The 22,237-nt window shown below is 44.8% G+C and overlaps 1 protein-coding gene across 1 annotated transcript in view; it reads left to right on the forward strand.

The window, feature by feature from the left end:
• LOC104129380 (WD repeat containing planar cell polarity effector) overlaps positions 1 to 21,301 on the forward strand; it is a 107,223-nt gene extending 85,922 nt beyond the window's left edge. The window contains 4 exon segments of the mRNA XM_035895310.1: positions 4,681 to 4,816; positions 13,341 to 13,441; positions 21,107 to 21,171; positions 21,173 to 21,301. Of these exon segments, the coding sequence (XP_035751203.1) occupies positions 4,681 to 4,816; positions 13,341 to 13,441; positions 21,107 to 21,171; positions 21,173 to 21,301 (431 nt within the window).
• Positions 21,302 to 22,237: the final 936 nt, after the last annotated feature.

Here is a 22,237-nt window from a genome sequence, read left to right on the forward strand (position 1 = left end):
AGATACTCAGATTTAATATGCCCTTTCCAGCTCTCTCAGCAATAACAGCTGCTCTCAATGTGTTTTAAAAGCACTATAAAAACAATATTTCAACAATTTATATTTGCCAAATGAAAACACGTCAGTGCTGGGAATAAACAAAACAACACAAAAATAGTCTAAAAATAAAAAGCCGTGGATAACTAGACCAAAAGAAGCAGAGAAATTTAGAGTTATATTTTTATACACACACAGACAAAGCTGTGTGTTTCCCTGAAGGAATTCGTTGAAAGTAAACGATTTTATTAGAATCTGTTTATTTAGAAAGATGCTTTCAGGTAAACAATTGCAGCCAGAAAAAACAGCTGACCACACTCAAGTCAGCAATGGAAGTTCCCACTAATTTTGATACTAACAGAATTTTACTCAGTGGCTTTAGAAGTACCTTCATGTAGTTTGAGAAAACCTGGGGCAGAGTTAAGGTGATCATGCTCAAACTCACACCTCCTGCAGCAGTTATTTGCTTAAAAAAAAACCCCAAAACAACTCACAAAAGCAAGAGCACTTGATTTCAACAGGTCAAAATGAAAAATTAAAATTAAAAGATGTTAATATATAATAAAAGGAGGTATGAACTCACATGAAAATAGCTATTCAGGTAAAAAAAAAGAATTTCTTTAAATGCCTAAAAAAAAGTGTGATGATTGTTTGGCTTATTACTAAACTATGCTGTTTTACAGCACGTGCTTTGCTTAACCATTTGCATTTCTTCAGACCCTTGATTTGCTTCTTTCAGAAAAACTCTACTATTTACTTTTTTTTCCTGAAAAAAAGAGCAGTATGTCTGAAGTCTGTGTGGTTCACTGGGAGTTCATTGGGATATATTTGCAACTCCTGAAGCAAAAAACTGATATTTTATCTTTAGAAGGAGTTACATTTTTTGAACTTATTGAATTTTTCGAAGATCAGCATGAAGAGTTCTGATTAAATGCTTGCTTCAGCGTTTTAAAGGCTTCTTGTGTCCCTGTTGCCTAAGGAGGTCATACATTATGATTGCTCTGTAAACATCAGATTGTACAGAATTGGCTCTGCATACCATGCTGGGCACACAAAGAAGAAGTCAAATGGCTTATCTCTCCCTTATCAACTAGTTTATTTTTCATGCCCAAAAAAGGCTATATATTTACAAGAGCAGCTGCTACTTTGTAAATAGTTTAATGGCTTCTGTTAAGTAGAGCTGTCCATTTTGAAAACAATATTAAAAGAAGATTTTCATTTTACCATGGGCTTGCACATTTTAAAATGCATTTTTATCCTTGAAAGTCCAGTGGAGGATACTGGAGAACGGAAACAGCTTCTGATTTGCAGACACAGATCCAAAAGAGAATAGATATGGTTAAATAATGACACATGTATGAGCAGGGAAGGCATGAGATCTCATCACCTGCGTACCGCGTCCAGAGAGCATCCTGCTCGTTAAAGCGTAGGAAAACTTTTAGTGGACTTGTAAAGAAATGTATTTGGCTATTTCAGACAGGCTCTAGGTGTAGCAATAGCAGCTATCAGCAAATTCTGGAAATGCAGAACGTGCATTGTGTAGTTGAGTGTGTATAACATGATCCTAATATTAATCATAACAAATGGGATTTTGTAGATAAAGATTTTTAGCACAACATAATTCATATTATTGCATCTGATAAATGACTTTAATGATGAAACAACAATGTTAGCCGCGATACCCACTCTCAAGTTTTTAAAATTCAAATTCAGATTCAAATCCCCAGATCCTAACAAGATAAGCAAATGCTAGGTTACAACTAAAACCAGCAAGAGTTCATTGTGCAATAAGCCAAAGGAAGATCCCAGATTACCTGAATACGAAATCTTAGGTGCAGCTTGTAGTACCTCCAATGCTAGCACGAAGTCAAGTCTTTATTAAGCACCAAACCTATCCAGAGCCCTCATCTAGGTGTGAGGACCACCACCCTCTCCCAGCTCTATGGCATTGTTGCCAAAATCCTTCCCTTTTTAATTACGTGTGGGGTATGTTGCCTCTGGTTTGGGAAGGGCTGTGTTGTTTAAACAGTGTTCCTTGCACATTTGTTTGTCCTGCTGTAGCACTTCTCACAGGGAACGCAGTCCGATGTCCCACAACAAAAATGTTTATTTCTTTACTCTAGAGCTCATATCTGATGGCTTTGTGGCTTTGAACCACTCCTGGCATCTGATGCTGTCTAATGTTCTACTGCAACACTGCAGCTGTATACCCAGACTAGAATAGGTTCAATCCTTATAACTTGAGGTCGATTTCAGATATTTGATTTAGATATGAAAGTGCAAAGAAATCTATTTGCACTCCCATGGGTAAGAACCCCCCTCATCCCCCAGTTTTGGCTACATGTGTGCTTGCATATGACTGATGGCTCTGTTTTCCATCAGGTTCCGATGGATCCAGTAGCATTACTTAACAAGATGTAGCTGTGCTGCATCCACAGCGCAAAATATCAAAGTCAGTGGCCATCGTTATAATTGCTCATAGCATTCGTATATTAGAAATATGCAACACGAGGACTGAATACATCCAAATTGTAGCCTGTTCCACATTACAAAACCCTAGGTCCCACCCAGAGCATGTGCATAAGTTACACTGAAGTGATTGACGTGAGAGGGCTGCGATTTATTCAGATCTGGTTCTCAGCAAGTATGAGAAAATGCAAATTAATAGTACGATGGAGAGAGATCAAGGCAAAGCAGATCCAATCCTATGTTGTTTCCTTTCTCAATACACACTCCTCTCTTGGCATCTCTCAGGGTTCTGAAATGCCACTGCTCCTTGGAGCTAGGTCAGCCTCAGGAGTGATGTCTAAGGAGAAGCCATGGACATCGTGTATTGGTGAACATTTGTAACTTAAGGGGGTAAGCTAAGTAGGCCTTAGACATTACTGAGTAGGGGGAAAAAGAAAAAAAGAGAAAAAAAACATTAATTACACCAGCTTGACTCAACACTGTACATCTTAGCTTTGACATTTAGAAAATGAAAAGATTTAACATTTCCCTCCTTAAAAGTTAAGGCCAAGTGAAGAGGGAGGCTCTTCAGGACCAAAGACTTGGTTCACAGGTGGAAGCGTGGCAGTGAGAGCTCCGTTCCCAAGCAGAGGCTGTTGAAGTTTGTCCCATGAGAGCTGCGGTGGATTTTGCCTGCACACACATCAACAGGAATTTTGTTTAAGCCTTTCCCAGAGTTCTTCACGCATACCAAAAGCAGTTTCTCCTGTACCTTTTTAAGTTCCCCGTATTGCTCCCCTCCTTCGCTTGGCTGCTCACTCTGCAACAGGCTCCAAGAAGAGATCTCCAGGGAAACCTACTCTACCTGTGCTTGAGTTCAGTTTGCCAGACATACAGCATTGCTCACACACCTTTTTTCTCCCCTCCTTTTTTCTCAGTTTTCTATTCAAGGTAGAGAGGAAACTGCACCAGGGCCAGTTCAGCTCCTCTATTTACTGTAATGTGGTGTGCATGCTTGGAGGTGTGTTGCCCCTGACCGAGTTGGTTGTTTTCAGCAATTCCCCACATTGCTCCACATGTGGGAAACAGCAGCACAGGCAGAGAATATCAGTTACCTGAGAAAGCCAAACTGGTTGCCACACTTCACCCTCTCTTGCACCGCAGATGCTAATAATATTTAGGTAGCATGAAGAGTAGAAATAGTCCACAGCAATCTTTCAGCATTAGCTTTTTAGGAGTCGGAGATTCAGAAACACTTACAAGTAGATTTGCCCTCCTAAGCCGGTGAGCATTCTGGGTCTCTGGCCAAAATGTAAACTAGCAGTATGGCAGCGCTCACAAGAGCATTATATTCTTCTCACTACCCATGGTGTTGCCATGGGTATTGTGCAGATTAGTTTATACAGGATCCAGGAAGGCAGAGAACAAAGGGGAAAAAAACAGGATTAAAAGAGAAAAAACGCAAAATGCAAAAAGGTCTTATGATTTTGAGAAAAATCTTTTAAAGTCTTTATCTGTAACAGGACTTCTTTTTCCTTAATCTAAACTTTGCTAGCCTGGAGTTTCATTAAATTATTTATTTATTTATTTATTTTAAGTCTCATACCTGGAATACGCAATCCCTCCTCTATATTTTTAAGTGGTTCAGGTATTTTCAAACAATTTCCTTCCCCAGAGGGCTCAGACTGGAACTTGGGAATTGGAGGCCCCTTCTTCACCTACCTGAAGACTTCAGGTCTTGGTTGTGAACCAAAATACTTTGAAACAAAGCTAAAGAAAGTCTTTATTTTTACTGAAGGAGTTACACATACCCCTATGGAGGAACAGTCAATTGATAAGACTTTGATCTGTATGGCAACAGTGAAATACTCACACACAGCAGCCTTTGGCAGCCAGCTAGACCTTTTCTAGTTGACAGTTTAGGGAAGGCATTTCCTCCTTGCTAACTAAAGCCAACACACACTCACCCCCTCCCTTCTGAAAACTCCTGGACATGTTATTGTTGCTCGTCATTAGCTACTTGGTCTCCTTTTCAAGGGGAAAAGCCAAGGATGAAAGCTGTATGAGCCATTCGATGTGATGCATTACAAGAGAGGACACCCTTGTCCTTACTGACATCTAAGGCAAACAGTTGGCAACTTGACTGGTACTTTAAATTAAATAAGCCTGATATCATATCTTGATTCATCTTAGCAGAACTTCTGGGGCAGTCAGATGAAGAAGACCCATCTCGCGAAGCTTTCATTGATCAATCTTCGGAGCGTGGAGGAGAGCGCGACCTGCCTGCCCCCAGCCCGACTGTCAGAGCACCAGCGCAGAGCTGCTCCCGCAGGTGAGCGGCACAGGAAAGGGCACACGGGCAACCTGTGTGTCTATCAAAGACCTTTTGTAAGGCCAAGGAAAATCCTGTATTTCCATAAGAGAAAATGGAAGGGAGGGGGACAATTAACTAAAATACTTTTGAAATGTATATTTGATATTCTGAACTTTCCTGACAGCCTCAGTTGTTATCTGCATCATGAATGTTAACACAATAAAACATTAAGCAGGAACTAAGAAAAAGTTGGAAGCCAGAAGGACATGGTATGGACACAAAGCAGCCTCCAGAAGCACAGACAGTTTGAGAGCATTTAACATGCACTAGCACAACCATTTTCAGAATAAACCATTTGGGCAAATGCAGCCTTCCTTGGTGAATGTGCAGAAGAGAGAAATACAGCAATGGAAATGCAGTGAATTAACAGTTATAGGTGGTAAACAGAACTTTTAAAAACCTAACATGATCTTTACAGGTTTCTGTACTCTCATCACTAGCCTGTGATCAAAATCCCTGGGATGAGTGCCCTTCTTCCAAAGTTGAGTAAAACCTGGAACTTACCTCTTATGAGAGGAACAACAGGTCTGATGACTGGGGGTTTTCAATGTTTTTGTTGCTAGTGAACGAGCACCCCACCTTGCAACCAATGGGAAATCAGAATGAAACAGCTCTTCTGCAAAAGTTAAAAAGCTTTCTCCTATTTTTCTTCATACATTCTTGATAGAAAAGAAACAATTGCTTGTTCCCAGTGAGTGTATAATGCACTTATTTTTATTTTCTGTGCCTACTGTATGTAGGAATATTTTAGTGACTCTAGTGTGAGTACAATGTCAAAATTCCACATTGACAAATCATCCTAACCATTTGTATGTAACTGTGCTGAACACTTTGTGGGCAAGAAACATTTCTTTCTCCTTCTGGAAATCTGTATATTACCCAGCTTTCTGTCTTTCCTCACATGAAGAGATTGAGCTTTTGCAGCATTAGATGTAATATCCATGACACCAGCTGCACACCACTAGTGAAATCTTTATTTTATTCATAGTCTACAACTTTTTGGATACAGCACACTGTCTATAGCTTTCAGAGATATCTAATGGATTTGGAGATGGGGCCCGCTTTTAAAAATATAGTCACAATTTTTCTGTCTTAAGTTTCGGGATGGAGATAGCACCGTATTGATATGGGCAAATAATAAAGACAGTAAGATCATGCTGCAGACAGTACTGATTACAGAGGACTTTCCAAGTCCTCCAATAAAATGAGCTCATTTAACAGAACGCTAGAGCAGAGACTAATCCCAACACGCCCTGATCCCAAGGTATAAACACGCTACCTCCCTTCAGCTCACCTTCTCCCTTTCGGAGGTTGCCGTGACTCACACGTCTCTGGCAGTCCCGCGTCTGCCTTCGTCAGGCGTCTTGGGAGAGAGATTGCAGAGTTCAACTTTACTCCTACTCCCAGGCTACCCAGCTTGACCGCATTCGCCTGGCTTGCCCAGGTGGGTCACCAAAAGTTGCTGAGCCTCACAAGTGGCTCCTTGCAATCACCAGGGCTGCATAAACTGCTGGGATTTTCTGAGGCTTTTTTTTGCCTCTCGCCAGGTTGGTGAGTATAAAGCAAGTTCCCCACCCACGCGACCGGCTCCTCCACCTGCTGACACCCAGTGCTTGCAGCTGACCTCCCCCAGGAGAGCCTGGAGTTTCTGGTTGCCTCTTGCGGAACTGTGAAAGAAAACTTCTCACAGCTCTCCTGGGTGGCTGCAGCCACTTGAAGCCTGCCAACATGAATTTGAGTTTTAAAGGCACTCCCTGTGACAATGCCAACTGGCTCGGAAAGTCACCTGCTGAGGCACAGGTGACTCCAACAACATCTTCTCCGTGCTTAAAAAAAAACCCCATAGACAGTTACAGGCACATAACTGTGGCTTGTGTTTTGCCTCTAGTTTCAGTTTGTTTTCTATAAAACATCTGCTGCCAAGTCGGCATCAGACTTCTTCAACTGAAGAAATTTGTATAAAGGAAGGAAGGTTTTGAGTGTTAGGAGCTTACATAAATAGGGATGTTCTTAGTTTGCAGTCATTACAATGTTTCACCTCTCTGGCCAAGATCGGAGCATTGGGTTATGATTAATGGGATGAAATTTAACTAAGTCGAAATGCCGGATTCTGCACCTAGGACAGAGTAATGCCAGGCACAAGTATAAATCAGGAGAAGAGTGGCTGGAGAACAGCCCTGCAGAAGGGATCTGGAGGACATGTCCTGTGAGGAGCAGCTGAGGACTTTGGGCTTCTCTAGTTTGGAGACAAGGAGGCTGAGGGGCGACCTCCTTGCTCTCTACAGCTTCCTGAGGAGGGGACGTGGAGAGGGAGGTGCTGAGCTCTGCTCCCTGGGATCCAGTGATAGACACATGGGAATGGTTCAAAGCTGCACCAGGGGAGGTTTAGACTGGACATTAGGAAGCATTTCTTTACTGAGAGGGTGGTCAAACACTGGAACAGGCTTCCTAGAGATGTAGTCCATGCCCCGTGCCTGTCAGTATTTAAGAGGCATTTGGACAACGCCCTTAACAACATGCTTTAACTTCTGGTCAGCCCTGAATTGGTCAGGCAGTTAGACTAGATCATTGTAAGTTCCTTCCAACTGAAACATTCTATTCTATTCTATTCTATTCTATTCTATTCTATTCTATTCCATACTAGAGATTTGGCTGCCTAATCTGAGACATTGGCAGAGGACATCATTTATAATGGGTAGATGGTTACGCAGCACTTGAAGAAATTTCTTTAAATTGATCCAACTTGTGAACCCAAAATTAACTCCTATTTGCTTTTTGCTGCCTCAATGAATTCACTCGAAAATGGTGACAACACCACCTTACTAAAAAGCAGTGGAGTTTATGAAATCACAGCTGTATAGTGGTTGCAGCTGGACGTCTTAGTAAGCGCACAGCAACATTATTATTCTAACTGATTTCCCACATCACAAATTCATATCTGACATTTCCACTGTCCACTTCTTCCCAGCCTCCAACCACTACCCGCAGTTTCAAAATCAATAACCAGGACACATTCTCCCTCCTGTGAAGGCCCTTCATTGTTCGTTATCTTGGTCATTTTTTGTTTCATTATTGACTTTCTCCATTTCTCATGCTGTTTAACGCTAGTCTTCGGTGTTTATATATTCTGCTCACCAGCGGGATAAATGTACATCCTGAATCATTTCCTCTTTACTTCTAAAGTCTTTCCCCTGAAGAAAAACAAAAGAAAAAAATTCCATTTGTGTAATAGGTTTACTACTATTCTTCTCTGTTCCCTAACCCCATGCACAATACAGACAAGTCACTTCAGCCATGCTTTATATGTATTATTGTGGACAGCTTGTTGATTTACCTCCTCAGCATCATTTAAGTCCATGAGATTCTGTCTCTGAGGCCTTGATTTGTAGTCTGGGGAGCAAGGTAAGTCTATAGCTTTTGTTTGCTTTGTTCCCCTGCATGTTGGCACACTGTGAGTTCCTACAGCAAATACAGTCCTTTCTGGTGATGTGGTAAGAGTCATCTCAGGTCTGGACTCCTGAGTGTTGCTCCAAGTTTAACATGAGGGAACATACTGCTGCTCTCTTTCTGACCTTCCGGATGTTTGCCAGTGCCAATGGTTCATTTCTGCTGTTATCCATCACAACTTCCCATGGGAAGAAGACAACCTGAGCCAAAGCAATCTTGAAGTTGGGTCTAACTTAACAGTTGAACCTGATTTGAGAAGAGGATTGGGACAGATGACCTCCAGGGCTCCCTTCCAACCTAAAATCAACCTGTTCATTTCAAGTCAAGCCTCAGTGTTCAGTGTAATTAGCCTTGCAATAAAAACCCCACAACCTTACCTGTACAAGTACATTGCAAGGCACACAAGGCCAGCAGCACTGCTCGTGTGCACTTGGCCTGCACGAATTCAAGTGTACATGACAGTACGCCCAGGCTCTGCTGTCTTCGGGGTAGCAGTGGTTCCCCTAATCTCTTGTAAGACACCACAACAGGACTTTACAGGTGTTCAGCAAGAGTACTTGACAGCTGCTTTTTCTTCTTTCCCAGAGTCTTTTGTTGTCTGCCTTGGCTTTACATCTTTGTATCAGCTATACCCATGAAATCCATGAAATCAATTGACCTACATTACTGCATTTCTCACGCTACCACCCCTGTCAGACCCAGATACTGCCCCAAATCTGTATCTCACCCAAGTTTCTGGAAGCTCATCTCCAGCACATACCCAAACTTCTTTCTTTCCTGTATTTCAACTTTGACAGAACCTTTGTTTTTGGACAGGTGAGGTGTATCTCATGTTTTACACCTAGCCGGAAGCCCTGGGTGAGGGCCCTGTGAAGACTAGCAGAAGACGTTTCTGTTTAACCTAATAAACCTTATTATTGATGCCCTTCAGGGTGCCTAACATCTGCATATGTGTAACAGAAGCCCAGTTTTCAGGCTGCCTGACTAACAAATCACTTCAATTAACTCTTCACATCATCATCTCCTTTTCTGCTCTGCCTAACAAGGAAAGCCATTACCTGGGATGGAGACGGAGACAGAAAAGGGACAGAAAAGGCTGGAATGATCATTCATAAAGTAGTCTCAAGGGCTTATTTCTCCAAGAACTTCTTCTAGGCAAAACCTGGTTTATCTTCTTGCCTTAGCAGTCAGAAAGCACAGAACTTAGTTTGAGACTACAGTATTTTTTACAGACAGAGAAAATCAGCTTAACTCTCTGACATTTTATGAAGGTAGCAATAGAAAACTCTGACATTTTATGAAGGTAGCAATAGCGTTGCTATCAGTGGAGAACTATTTTCAACTTTCCGAACTGTGCACACACATACACGGAGCAAGTTCGGAGCAATAAAGATTTCAGGACAATGCTCCAGACAGAAGCATTTTATTTGCTTCACGGTTTCTTTCACTCTACCATGAATGGGACAGTTAAATACCACCAATGATGCACAGACCAGTGAATAATTTTATAAGAGAAAGCTCTCATCTCTGGCTTATGTTTGCCATTAACCATTGCCATTCTGTTCTTCCAAATGTCAGATATGTTATAGCTTAGCAATTCTTGTCCTCTCTGTCATTATTCTTGTTATCTATTTATGAAAACATTTTAATATGCCTATAAAAACCAGAAATATTTTCAGAAGGTATGGATGCTGTTGCTCAGAGGACCAAGGTAATGTACCGATCCTCTTGGCAACTCATTAAAAGAACAGATTGATCCCTGTGGGGCAGCTTATTTCTGGATGAGTCCGGCACATGAGTCAGCACAGAACCATGGCTGCACTCACTCCTCTGCCATTGGTATTGGTAACTGCGGTGTGGATATCCTCCCCATCAGTGTGTCATTCTGTTTTCTTACCATAGTGCAAGTGGATTTGAATATCTTGCATTCGTTGATAGTGTCAGGATGTGTGTGAAGCTGGGTTGCAGGGGTTTTTTTAGCTTATTATCCATCTACCTTGCCCCCATCCCCCAAACCAGAATTACGTATCTCTTATTTTAATACAAGTGATTATGGTAGAAGGCAAAAGTATAGATCATCACAGCAGTTTTTATCATAAAACTTCCCTGTTGCTTAGGTACACACATATTTCTACTGCTCTACAAAGTTTTTATTTAAGCTCAAAAGCATGTTTGTATACTTTCAGTCTGTAGCATCACTGATCAAACCTCAGGATGTGTTAAGAGAAAACAGCATGACAGTCTTTCATATCTGTATATGTTGGTTATTAAATCAGCGTAAAGAGAGAATTAGAGTTATGTCACAGCATCCCCTTTTGTGTGTCACATCAAAAAAAACCCATTGAACAGATTTCTTACTCTTACTGCATTGTTTCGTGCAATTAAACAGAATAAACACTCATCACCATTACGGCACTTTGGTTTGTTCAGCCACCATCAATTATCTTTTTCAAAAGTTCTGTTTAACCAGGAAGCAAACCTGGTCTTAAATAACAAGAATATAGGCTGAGAAATACAGTCTGTCACGGGTCCATGTGTAATCCTACAAGCTGCTCTGTCCTAGCAATTTTCAGTTCCAAAGTAACTTTATCAAGAGGCGTGCTGTGGGGATGCGGCGATGTGGTGTAGGATGTTCATCACAGAGGTGGGATCCAGCAGCTCAGCAGTGCTAATCCTGCCTGGTTGCTGCAGCCTCCCCTTCTCATTCTTTGCTGTTGCTCAGCCCCAGTGAAGGCAACGGGGGCTTCACATGCATCAAGAACACGACAGTGGGCAAATATATGTGGCTCCGTGCGAAATTGAACTCTCAGTTTCTACATCTGTAAAACTGAGATAATGCATTACCAACTTCAAAGGGGTGTTGGGCAAAGTAATTAGTCAATGTGCATACAGCACCTTGAAAATACAAAATTAACTCTTATTAGCCCGTAAGTACTTGAGATGCACCAAGGTGCGCTCTACGGCCTCTTGATTCCAGACAAAGGTCCTCTTGATTAAATTAGATTGCTAACGTATTACTGTGTTAGCTCACTTGAAGAAAGAAAAGTTTAAAAAAGCAATTTGGCTTTGTCACATGAGCAGCGTGTATACTTAATGGAAATTTTTCCAGCATTCACAAAACAAAGAAAAATCAATAAAATGTCTGCCAAGTGTTCCACTGAAAACATTCATAATCTATAGCGCTGAGAATCCCGAGCCAAGATAAACCAGCATTGCTGACAGAAAATACTGACAATTATTTTACATTGATTCAACTTGGCCCAGCCCAGACTGACCTTGTTTATTCATCTCAGTCTCTTAATTCATATTAACTTGGCATCAAAATGGGACATGTGGCATGTGGGCTGAAGACCCATTTCTGTATCTTAGACTCAGATAAATGTAGCACATTGAGTACTTCCAGTGCCTTGAGCTCTTAGGTAGATTTATATGCATTAGACAGAACTGGTTAAGTTCCTTTTATCCCCGCTGGGCTTTTCACGTCTGTTGACTGTAAAACTAGAAGCTCAGTAGAAGTAACATCTTCTTCTAAGCCTTTGGATATACATGAAATCCTCCCAGTACTGGTCAATTTTAAAGACACGTCCAAAGAGGATGGAGGGTTTTAAGCTCTTTTAAAACATAAAAATAGAAGGTTTATGGCAATTTGGCAGCCAGAAAAGCAATTTGCAGGTCTCGGCAGAATCCGAGGCTGTGTGTAAGAAAGCTGATCAAGACACTACGGAGGAGATAATGGGGTTGAAGAGCAGAAGAATCCCTCCATTTTTGCAGCCAGCATAATCTGGTCTCCAATGAAGTTTCTTAGTTTCTTTTGCTAAACCAATAAAGCTTAGCATGATGGGAGAGTTTAAAAATGTCTTGGAAAAGCCGATGAGGAGAGTTGCTTTTAGTTGCTTTACAGACGCCCAGGTGCCTGCGTAGCTATTGTGCAGTTGGTAATGTGAAGGCGCAGGGAAAATCTGAGCTTTTTCTTTAATTATTTATGTTCTCATCACTAATAAAGGGCTTTTTATGCCTGGAATGTGTTATTTGTATTATCAAAGCCGAGTGAGATTTTGCACTGTGGCAGTTAACAAATTGGGTGCCACACAAAAGCATTCACATTTTTATTCTCATAACTGCACTGCTGTCGTATCTGAAAGCCACCCTCGAGTGAAACACTACTAGAGTGGAACATGACTACATCCACATAGAGGGAAGATCCACCCAAATGAGGAGAATTCCCCCAAAGGGGATCCCAGTTGGTCTGGCTTGAGAGATTTATTTTATTTTCTCTGCTCGACTCATTCTTGCCGAAGGCAGCTCTTCCCTTGGACTTCGCCAGGCACTTGGCAGTTTGCGGACAGCAGGACAAGCGGCGAGTCGGCAAGCTGAGATAGCATAAGATAACCTCCAAATTTCCAGTTCCACTGCCTTGGGAATGGATTGCCTTTCCACACGCCTACGTAAACAGAGATTAATGATGAGTGAAGAAACCAAGACTAGCGAAACCAAAAAAAAAGAAAAAAAAAAAATCCATCTGCATTTTCCGTTAGACATAGCTGACATTTTCCTCCTTGCAGTTCCTTCGTGACTTGGATTTCAGTGATAGGGGTGGTGCAGGGACAGGGTTTAATTGCAAAAATCTGCCTTTTGGGTCTGATATCCTCCTCTCCTTGGAATCCGCCTGACCGCCTCTGTACAGGGCTGCTGCAGTGCCAGAGACCTGCTGCGTGTGTTGCATATCCCCAGCTTGTCCTGCTTAACAAAACCTTAACTGCTCAAAAAAAACCAGCTTTACACCACATCTTTGAATGACAGGATGGTGCTGGAGTGACTGCATGGCCAAATGAGTGTCCTAGTGACGCTCAGTCAACAAACGTACTGGCATCTGATAAAAAAAGAGCTACAGTTTGTAGCCAGGGAATTACACAGGCTGCTGTGTACTTGAAAAGATAGAAAACAAACAGAACAGCTTTGCTCTGCTATGCAGCGTCTTCCCAACTCTTCAGTCCTTGCTCCCTCCCCTCCTATCACTTCTGTTTTGTTTTCAAAGACCCACCAGCCACAGACAGGCAGAGGACACCAAGCGTGAGCCTGGAGCGGATGGCCACACCACCTCCCTGGCGGGGAAACCCTTTTCCAGCAGCTGGGAAGGTAAGCAAACGAGTCGCTTTCAAACATGCACAAGGGGATGAACCTAGAAAAGATGATGATTGCTATCTTGAAAAAGAACTTGGATCTAGGAAGAAAAATAAGGCAGTGGCCTTGCAGCATGAGCTTGGTTTGTGTATACCTATCAGGGAGAGGCATGAGGACTCAGCTACCAGCTCTCACAACGTAGAATAAATCATCTGATCATATGAATCTCCTCATCTTGCTGTGCTATTCATGATTTAACACAGACAGACAAAGTGTTTGTTAGATTTGGTCGTTGTTGCTCTGTTACTCGGTATGCCATGGTCAGGTCCTCCAGCAGCAGAGCTTCACCCGTTATGTGGCTTGTGAAGCAGCATTTTGTGCTACTTCAGCAGGGCAGGTCTGGAGTAAATGGACGCAGACGTCTTGCTTTGGCAGTGTTCGATATCTCCATCATAGCAGATTCAAAGTAGTGCAACAGTGTAATAGAGTAGTGCAGCACAAGAAGGTCACGGCTAAAGAGTTGTCCTGTAAAGTCAGCCAAGCAGGGATACGTAAGAGTATTTGCACAAAGGGCGAGACAGGGATTTTTATCTTCTGCCTCGTTCAGGTGTCCCATCACTGCACTGACAGGCATGTAGGAACTGAGCCAGTCTCTAGACACACCGGCATGGAAAGTTGAGACGTAACTGCGGCTCCTATAGCCACAACTGAAATAGATAGTTTCAAACAAGCGAGCCACGGGTGCGCTTCCACGTTCCCGTGAAGCTGAACTAGCAGCTTGCCACCACTGAAACGGGAAGGTCCTGGCTGCCCCCTCACCACCTTCTTCCACCCACGTTTATGGGATCACACAGGGGGCCGCCAGCATATTAACCCAAGCAAAAAAAATTGATTTGTTTTCTTTCCCATGGGCTTTTGTCCATCCCCTGAGCCGAACAGCATTGCCTGGGGATCAGAGGACACCACAGACAGCACCAAGTGAGGGGCAGAAGCAGATTGCCTGCAGCAGGACTTCTGTTTGATGTTGGCAGCTGTTAATTCAGCTCAAGCTGTAACACGAAGCCTCATCCTCGAGCACCTCCAGCAGCAACCTGACAGCACACAGGCTGCAAAACCCTCCCGAGACACAAGACGAGCGCTCAGGCAGGCAGCCCGCACCGAGCCCCAGCCCACAGCCGCCCCAGAACAGGTAGAGGGGTGTGCTGCAGCCGTGGCTCCGTCACAGCGCCCGCGTCCCACGTCTGCAGCGGCTCCTCACCGAGCCGGGGTGATGTGGGAGCCCCCATCTATCGCTGGCCTCGCGTCTCCACGCTGCCCTATCCACAAAAATCACAGCTGCTTTAACTTGATCGAGAGTTTGAGGGTATATACGTATCCTACATGTGTAGACTTGTATAAGCAATATATTAAATATTTTAATTCATCCATTGAATATCAGGATATGAAATAGCCGTGTCCTATCAAAAAAGTGAGTTACCTAATACTGTACCCTTGTTTGTTTGGGTTTTTCAGCAAGTTCAATGCAATGTAAATAACATGGTGATCTGTTTTTTCTTTTCTTTTTTCTTTTTTTTTTTAAGGAAATTTGAGAGCAGTTCCTACAGAGCAGGTAACACATTTCTGATTTATTTTTTTATTTCTGCTTATTATTATTTACTCTATTTTGCAGCTTCCTGAAACTCCCCGAGCCTGTCCCTGCAAGCTGTCTGCCTGCAGGGCTCTTGCCGAAATTGGTAGAAATGCTCCTATACCGCGCTGCTAGAGCGGGGCTTCATCTGCAGCTTTGAATTGAGCCCAGCACATAAAAGTCAAAAATTATTATTATCCGATGCCTGTTGGATGGGACCTAAGAAAGAACTTATTGTCCTCCATCCACGTTCATCTTACACGAACTAGCCAGCGCTCGTATTGGTGCTTTCAAGAGCGAGACCACAGCAAAGAGCAGTGAAATACTACCCTATGGTTTCATGATTGCTTTAAGCTGATTTAACTGCAAGGTGCTGCCAAAAAAGGTGGACCAGCCCTCCCCCCCTCTCCAGTCTCCAGTCCTATGTCCTCCTCCCTCTCCCGTGCTGTCTTGGGCGCTTGTGCACTTCCGGCCTGTGAGACGCTCACCAGGGCAGGAGAGGAGGAGAAGACCTCCATGTGGGCAGGGACACCCTACCCCGTCCCCCAGATCCTTCAGCTACCCCCATGGAGACATCCCCTCCCAGCCTGGGTTGGTGCCCCAGGTGGTTGGGTGTTGGTGGGGGTGCGTATAGGGTACATACATACGGCTACCCTGTCTCCGGAGCTGATGAGCTGGCAGTGTGCAGCACCAAGGCATTCCTTCAATTCCACTTTAAAGGAAAATATAAAATAAAATAAAATAAAATAAAATAAAATAAAAGCCATCTCATGGCAGCATGAATGAAGGCACATGATTGCCTGTATTTTAGCCTCCTCCCAGTTACAGTTCCTGTTGAAACTTTTATTTCTGAGGCTGAAGTATTCAATGTTTGGCCTCAGTACAGATCATTTAAAAAAAAAAAAAAAAAAAAAAAAAAAAAGAAAGGAAATGCTTCAACCTCCCAGCGGAGCAGGATGGCACTTATTTATTTCTTTCATTACAAAACCAGCCTGTGCCAAGTAAAATTGTGTTCTAAGAGCTGTTCTACCAGTCTCGAAGCACTGGAGAACAACATGCGCCGGCCCCACCTCTGCAGCCTCCCGCGGGCCCCTGCGCTTTTGCACTGGGTGGAGGATGGGGAAAGGCTGGGGAGCAGGTTGACAGGGTCTGCTGCGCTGGGGTTGCGCTGGGGGGAAATCACCGTACTCAAAGGGATGTCCCCAGTGACCTTTTGATGGCTTTGGTGGCCTCAGGATGCAGAGTAATGTAAAATATAGCAGCGGTGACAGTCTGGAGGCATGGGTGGGATTCCTGGGTTTGCAGCTGGGTTATCCAGCAGCTATCTGCTCCTTCCCTGAGCTGCGTGTAAGATGCTGCTTGGCCCCATGTAAGCAGCTGGATTAATAAACCAAGGAGTTCATTTGGAAGCCCTGGACTACAAGCTCTTTATCTAAGCTCTCTACCCACGAGTGCAGACTCTGTATAATGGGAGTGATATAAAGAACAAAACTTTGCCAGCACATTGTTAAGGACTTACACAAGGGAGTAGTTAAAGCATCCTTTGGTTCCAAAATGTTACTGCGACTGAGCAGCCACCTTTGCTAAAAGCTGATGGGTCAAAGCGTGACCTCTGCGACCCTGGTGGAAGTGCCCTGATTTCACCACACATCGCAGAGCTGCTTGTGGGCACCTCCATTCTTGCTGAGCCACTCTGCTTCTCACAGGACCAGGGAAAGGGCGATGTGGTGCTGCTGGAGGCAGCAGCTCTGACAAGCACTTGGGCTGCAGGGGGAAAGGACTTGCTGGGTAAGAGGAAGCATTGTGCATGACAGGTTTTTCAGAGTAGAAAAGCCATCCACACAACACTAACTTTGCACTTCTGAGAATGCTCTTCCAACACCATACTGTCCTGACTTTTGTGTGGAAATTGAGAAGTCTTGCAGCAGTTGGGTACTGACACAGGAACAAGCACCCAGCAAACCAGAGCAGCTCCTTTCTAACTGGACTGACCTCTGGCTTTAGTTCAACCCATCCCAAATCCAACCCAAACCCACGATCAGCAGCAGCTCTACACCTGGACACCTCTACCAACCTGTTGCATCAGTGCCAGCATTTGATGGACAGCGCGGCCCCGAGGTCCCACTTTCACCCTCCTGCTCCCCGGGGCTGGCATCCCTCCACCACCACTTCCCGCACATTGCTTCAGAGGGAGCCCTCACAATACTGGGCTCGGTGCCACGCAAGGGGAGCACACCCAAAACCCAGCCCTTCTTGCACAGTCAATTCTGCAGGAAGATCTCTGCAGCTACAAGCCAGAGGATTTTCTTTGCCCCCCTTTGCCAGTTTGCTGGTGAGAGGCTGAAGCCATAAGTGACCTATACCCAGTGCAAACAGCCACGGAGGCCTCAGTGTCCGTATCCGACACAGACCCTATCTTTTGTAGGTGCATCATAATGCACGTCATCCTCGCTTGCTGCCACTCTCAGCTATGAGGAAGCTTCTCCTCCCTGAAACTGTAAAGATCATGCAACAAAAAATTCCCAGTCACCTGCCAGAGCAGCTGGCTGTCACACGGCCAAACAACACGCAGGCAGTTGAACAAGATTTGTTTTCTAGAGGAAAGTCTTAGCCCTACAGCATGCAAGACACAGCGCAGAGGCCAGAAAATGCTACCACTGGGGCTGCCGGAGGATCCCATCGCTGGAGGTGAAGGTGGCGATGGCATAGGTAGTTGCTGGAGGAGCAAGGATAAGGTGCAGTTTTTCTTGCCCTGTGCATGGCTCCGTTGGGTACGGCTCTTCAAGCAAATGAGAAGTGAGCATCCCATCCACAGTATTTGGTGGGGTCAGGACTTGGTGTTTGTGTTCAGTCCTGTTTTCCAGGAAAGGCTGGAGATGGGATGGGGTAGCCTCAAGGGCCATGCTGCTTGAGACCCAGCCTACTCTTGCTGCTTTGAGCAGGGTGATCTCCAGAGGTTCCTCCTGACCTGCTTTATTCTGGGATTCTATAATCTTGAGCAAACTGTGTAGGTTGGTTCAGAGTCTCCACTTAGCAGCACCCAGCCTTAGATAAGCAAATTAAAGCCTCCAAACCCCCTGGTCACCAACCTCAGTATAAAGAAGACCTTCTGGAAAATGTGAATTTCAGCTGCTCTGTCATTTCTGGGCTGGAGACTGATCTTATTTACAGCAGTTTGAGATGCTGAAGCCAATGGCGCCTTATGGCTACCAAATTGTTGTTTTAATATATTATCACTCAGCTAAATACCTATCAGCCACAAAGGTTTTGTATGATGCTATCCAAGGGAAACAAGGCATTTACAGTGAAGGAGAGCAGTACCTATGGATCCTAACAACAGGCAGGTCCTTCCACGTAGCCATTCCTGCAGCCACGAAGTGGATGGTCTTCACCTGAAAAAACCCCAGGTATTTAAAATAATTCCCTGCAGCTCCTTCATTTATTCCTCTCCCACTGTCATCCTTTCCCACCTTCATCATGCCCTCAAGAATAATCCCCAGGAGAAAAAGCGTAGCCTCCTTGGAGCAATACAGCTGCACAGGGACGAGGTTTCTCTGTATTTCCCGCTCCAGGAGACTAAAGGGATCCTCCGTTCTGCCTCAGACCTGGGGAAACCAAGCAAACCACTGCCTCCATCCTGCTATCCCTGCAGGTCTGAGATGGCTTAGTGGCTTTTCAATTACAGGGGTGTGCCTTCCCATACCACTCCTCCCGTTGCCTGCCAGAGCAGGACCACATCATTACCATGCAAAGCCCCACGATCTGAATTCTCCAGGGCACAAGTGGATGCTCTCCTGTCAGGATATTCATGTTTTCCTGCCCTGGATGACTAGCTGCTCATTACTGAAGGCAGCAGCCCTGCAGTGCTGGCTTACCCTGCTTCTGGTCAGCCCTCTTCCTGCGCTATGGAAGTCAACTCTCGTCAAATTATTACAGCTTCTTTTATTGCCGGGGTGCTACATGAGAAAAGATGCAGACGTCAGAAGAGGGTTCCAGTCCTTATCGCTCTTCAGCCTTTGATTAACATTAAACACCTCTATAAGCTTGATGCCACATCAGAGACTTCCCACGCGACACTGCCAAGTCTGCATTAGTGTGACCAGAGAGGTTCGCAAACAGGGTTTTTTAAAAAATACTTTAAAAATAGCAAGTAGGTAGGTCTGCAGAGCCTTCTTAACCTCTCCCCAGTCAGAGGCACAAATCACGAATCACAAAACCTATCATCACAGATACCCATCTATCTGATGCACTCAGGACCCTGACCCTTGAACAACAGGGACCTACCCAAACAACCTTGAACTCTAAATGGTCAAACATGATGTGGTTGGTTTTTTTCTCCAGCCTTCATTCACCTTCTCACCTATTCCCTTGGTCCCCAGAGCAAGCACCAGCAGAAACCCCTCTGCATCAGGCACTGGCACAGCTCTAGGGAAAAAAGAGCCACCCCTTACCTTCAGCCGCTGATGCTCCTCAAGGCTTTACCTCTGTGGCTCCGCTGCCAGAAAAATACCTTTTGTATTTTTTGGAGCCTCCAACAAGTGTCGTTTGGAGAGCAAGGAGAGCCCACAGAAAGCTTGCAGACACCCAAAAACCAAGGCACATACACACAGCCCCCCCATGAGGGCTGCTACTGAGTAAGGCAGCTCATAACCTCCTTGAAGACATCTGCCTAAGCAGCAGCCTGCACCCCAAAGCTGTGCTGTGACTTTCAATGCTGGAATAACCCAGTGGGGTCTGGGATGCAAGCGCTGGGTCGGATGGGGCATCAGGGACGCTTTCTTATCATCTTCAATCCTCCAAGAATGAACAGGGGTCGTACTGTGGCAGGCCACCTCCAGCCGTCTCACTGCCAGGGAAGTGCCAAGCGACGGGCTGGAAACAAAACTCAATGTCCATGCAGCGCCCGTTTGGAGCCATCGCTCTTTTACTGCTCCCTCCACGCTGAGGTAGAGAGCTTGCACGCACGAATGCTGTTTTGGAGGGTGATCTCTATCTCTGTGGTGAAATGCACATGCCATGAGATGGAGCTGCTGCTCTGGTAAAGGTTCCTTATGAAGCTGCATGAGTTAGGGGATTTTTTTTCCTCTTTCCTGAAGTCAAGGAGCAGGGAGTCACTCACATGAGTCCCGTCTGCCCTCGCCAGTGCTCCCGCAGCCTGGCACAGCCCTGATAGCCACCTCCCAGGGTCAAGCCCACCCTGCTTCCCCATGCCAGCCCGCGTGTCTTACCCTCCGAGACAGGACAAGCACACGTTTCCCTTTGTTTTCAGCTCCACACCTAGTTTTTTTCTTTGCATCGTGAAGGGCTGGCTACTCATCTATAATTCAAAAGAAAGCAATGACTCACTTTCTGAGGCAAAGTATTTCACGCATTTTGCAGGCACGCTAGCCCATGTTATGAAATAACCTCTATTTGTGGCATATATTCTCCCCATCGTCCTGTCCTTTGCAAAACCAGAGGGCTAGGGTTTCACCCTGCACAGGCACCGAGTGCAGAAAGGGGATCTGTGCTTAAATCAGGTATTTGCATTGTATGAGGAATGCAAAATGCCATCCACACGTAAATTTGAAAACCTGGCTCGCTACCCACTGGCGTTAACCCAGCCTTGCAGTGTTCGCAGTATGTTTTAATTAAATTGTAACAAAAATCTAGAGTTTCGCTTTTGCCGGTAAGCCTCCAGGAGCCGGGGAAGGGGGCTCGAAGGCAGATGGAGCCTCGGATCCCAGCCCCTCGCATCCCAACCCTGTGTCCACCGCAGGGGACACTGAGAGGTGTCGCTGGAGCTGGAGAGCCCCCGGTTTCCCCAAGAGTAGCAGGGAGGGGGTGTTGCAAAGGTGCTTAAAAAAAGGGGTGAGGGGCCTTGCCTTGCACAACCAGGCTGTCTCCACCGCTTTAGGGCTGCAGCCTACATTCTTGGGCCGAACTGGGACAGAGTCTGCACTTGTGCCTTCTCCCTGGGTTGGGGTGGTGTTTCCAATAACCATGCAAGGCTTCCATTCCTTGTAGCATGTCCCTGCAGCCTGCCTGATCCTTGCCTGTCTTTCCCCCCGCAGGAGGCTGGCGACAGCGGGTCTCTCAAAGTCGTGCACTTCGGGCTGGTGTGACCAAGCGTGGGACCCCCCCTTCGCTGCCCCAGCAAGGAAGGGGAAACCTCACCCAGGTGGCAAAGTTCACAGAAAGTCCTTCAGCAAAATTCCAGCCGTCCCTGGATCTGGCCACCAGCAGAAGATGAAGCACCAGGGCTATAAAAAATGCTGCCCTTAGACCTTCAAGTTATTTCTGGGTTAGCACGAATGTGTCCGTGCACAAACTGCTCCACATTTGGTTATGAAGGGCAATTAGGTGACATTTTCATCATGGCATTCAAAGACTTTAAAAAAGCAAGTAATAGCAGATCCCCATTTACTGTACAAATGCAGTGCTGAAAAATCTTTTTTTGGGGGGTGGTGTTATTGGATGAATCCATAAACTTCTCAGGGGCAAGTCTGTAATTCTCTATGCATTATATATTTTAACAATCTTCACTTGGAAGCAGATTTGAATTTCCACTTAAGGCTCTGAAAACCGTCCTATTGAGATACCAGCAGATAAAATCTTCATTCAGGATACCTCTGTGAAAGAGCAGCCTTTCACAGTCGGCAGCATTTTTCGAAGAATGCTCTCAATTTTCATATCTAGATATATCATCTTAGTTGAATAACCATTATTTTGCCTTGAAAAAAAGACACGGAGCCTCTTAAACATCATTCCATTGGAGTCCAGATTTTAATCTGCCTCCTCTAACCACGAAAAGAAAATGCACTGAGAAGGTAACGTAACCTGTTTCAGCCCTCTCAGTTTTTTTCTGATGGTGAAGAGAAGGGCGAGCATCGTCACGGGTCTTTCTTCCCACCATTTGATCAGGTGCAGCATGTATGGATGCAGATTTTTGTACTCTACTGCAAGCACCTTGTCAGTTAAGCTTGAGCCTTTTGGGGAGCACTGGGTGGTTGCAACCCAAAGCCGACAAGCTTCTTGAAATCGGTTTTGTATGACGAACAAATTTGTTTGATGAATGGACTGAAAATAAAAGCACAATGTAAAAAAAACCCAAGCCATTAGAAGTATTTTATTAACAAAAATTCTGCGTTTACCCAAATAAAATATTTGTGCTCGCTGCCAGTCAGCCATTTTCCTCCACGAGC

This window comes from Egretta garzetta, unplaced genomic scaffold (genome assembly GCF_000687185.1).
Source record: "Egretta garzetta isolate BGI_Z169 unplaced genomic scaffold, ASM68718v1 scaffold360, whole genome shotgun sequence".
In the NCBI taxonomy this organism is placed as follows: domain Eukaryota; kingdom Metazoa; phylum Chordata; class Aves; order Pelecaniformes; family Ardeidae; genus Egretta; species Egretta garzetta.